The 1,972-nt window shown below is 65.9% G+C and overlaps 1 protein-coding gene across 1 annotated transcript in view; it reads right to left on the bottom strand.

Moving 5' to 3' along the window:
- LOC106000193 (flocculation protein FLO11-like) overlaps positions 1 to 1,972 on the bottom strand; it is a 22,558-nt gene that overhangs the window by 8,199 nt on the left and 12,387 nt on the right. Inside the window, exon 7 of the mRNA XM_013035425.1 lies at positions 292 to 779. Within this exon, the coding sequence (XP_012890879.1) occupies positions 292 to 779 (488 nt within the window). The remainder of the gene's footprint in view (positions 1 to 291; positions 780 to 1,972) is intronic.

Genomic DNA, 1,972 nt, shown 5'->3' with positions numbered 1-1,972 from the left:
TGCTGCCTGTGCCACGCCCCCCTCCCTCCTCCCCCCCCCAGCCCCGGCCCACAGCAGCCGCCCACACCACTCAGCAGCTGTTGCCACCCAGTGAGCTCAGCTCTTCCCCTTGGGGTGGGGAGGCGTGAGCAAAGCATGCTGGGAGTCCCGTCTGTCTGTCTGTCTGGGGGTGTGGGTCCATTTATCTCTGGAAGTTCTGTCTTGGTGGCCGTGTGGGACACGCGGGGGAAGGGTCACGGACGCTCCTCTGAGCCGTCCACGTTCTAGAATCTCTTCGGCGAGCGATGGCACCTTCCAGCTGCCCCTGAAGCGCCGGCGGTGACACGTGTGTCTGGCAGCGCGTGTGGCCCTTTGTGTTTGGTTTGTCACTGAGAAATCCGCCGTCAGGATCTGATGGGGGGGCGGGCATCACCCCGAGCGCAGGCTCTGGCTCTGGCTCCGGCTCTGTGGCCTCCGGGCCGAGCGCAGGCTCTGGCTCTGGCTCCGGCTCTGTGGCCTCCGGGTTGAGCGCAGGCTCTGGCTCCGGCTCCGGCTCCAGCTCTGTGGCCTCCGGGCCGAGCACAGGCTCCGGCTCCGGCTCCGGCTCTGTGGCCTCCGGGTTGAGCGCAGGCTCTGGCTCCGGCTCCGGCTCTGTGGCCTCCGGGTTGAGCGCAGGCTCTGGCTCCGGCTCTGGCTCCGGCTCTGTGGCCTCCGGGCCGAGCGCAGGCTCTGGCTCCGGCTCCGGCTCTGTGGCCTCCGGGCCGTCTCGTCCAGGGGCACGCGCACCTTGGCCACTTTTGCTGCAGAACAGCAGCTCGGAGCGCGGCACCCGCACCCGGCGCGGCGGGTTTGTCCCACGGCTCTGCCAGAAAGCTCCAGCACACGTGTGTGTGTGCGTGGTGCGTGTGTGCGTGTGTAAAGGCGAAGCCCTCTTCTCCAGGCAGCGCTGAGACAGGCTTTTGTACACTCGATGCCCCCCCGCCCGGGCCAGTCCCGGCCTCCCTGTGCTTTGCGTTTTGGAGGGAGCCTCATGCTTCTGTCCAGGCCGGCTTCCCGCCACAGCCCTCCTACCTCGGCCTCCCCTGTGCCCGGCGGGCCACGCGGCCAGCCTCCCTGTGGCTGAGGGAGCCTGTGTGTGCTGGGGGCTGTGTGTTGTGCGCGTGTTGTGTGTGTGACGTACCGAGGTCTCCTCACGTACTTATCCACAGAGAACACGTTTCTTTTCCTGCCACACAGACGTGGCAAACGGGCGCTGAGCTCTTTGTAAGAAGTCGGTTCAGGACAGAGCCCCACGGCCCAGGGCAGGCGGCCCGGCTCGGTGAGAGGCAGATTGGGAAGGTCAGGTCCCTGGCGCCCGGGACAGAATCTGCTACACAAGGCAGATGTCGGGGCGCACCCCTCCACCAAGGCCAAAAGTGAGACCCTGTCTTGAAAATAACTAGAACAAAATGGACCGGAGACCTGGCTCCAGTGGTAAAGCACCTGCCTGGCTGGTGATCACAAAGCTCTGGGTCTGAATCCCAGAACCGCCAAAACACAGTTAGTGATAAAAACAGTATTGATCCACTTCACAGACAGGGGAAGCGGGCTGCTGGCCGATGGCCGGTGGGAGCACGTGTTTATTGCTCAGTTTCCCGATGGTGGTGCTGTGCTCTGAACACGTGAGGTCCCCCGGACCGTGCACCACGGATGACTTTTGGCCAGATGTGTTTTGCCACCAAATGGAGATTTGGAAGTCTTTGCGCTCCATCCCAGGGAGGTGCAGTCGCTTAGTCCAGGACACGGAGCCCCACGGGCCCTGGCTCCCCCGTAGGCCGGGGCTTTGGGCCTCACTCGGGTCAGCCCAGGCCCCAGGGGCGTGGCCGGGAGGCGGGGCGGGCCCTCGGCTGACCCCCGGGACGGCGAGACACGCAGGCTGGGCCTCGGTCTCCCCAGCCCTCAGCCCTTCTCGGCCCGGGTGCCCAGACCCGGACCCGGGCCTCGGGACCTGGGC

This window comes from Dipodomys ordii, unplaced genomic scaffold, assembly GCF_000151885.1.
Source record: "Dipodomys ordii isolate 6190 unplaced genomic scaffold, Dord_2.0 Scaffold211, whole genome shotgun sequence".
In the NCBI taxonomy this organism is placed as follows: Eukaryota; Metazoa; Chordata; class Mammalia; order Rodentia; family Heteromyidae; genus Dipodomys; species Dipodomys ordii.
Note: the sequence above shows the minus strand (reverse complement) of the source record. Positions and strands in the feature narration are given on the sequence as shown.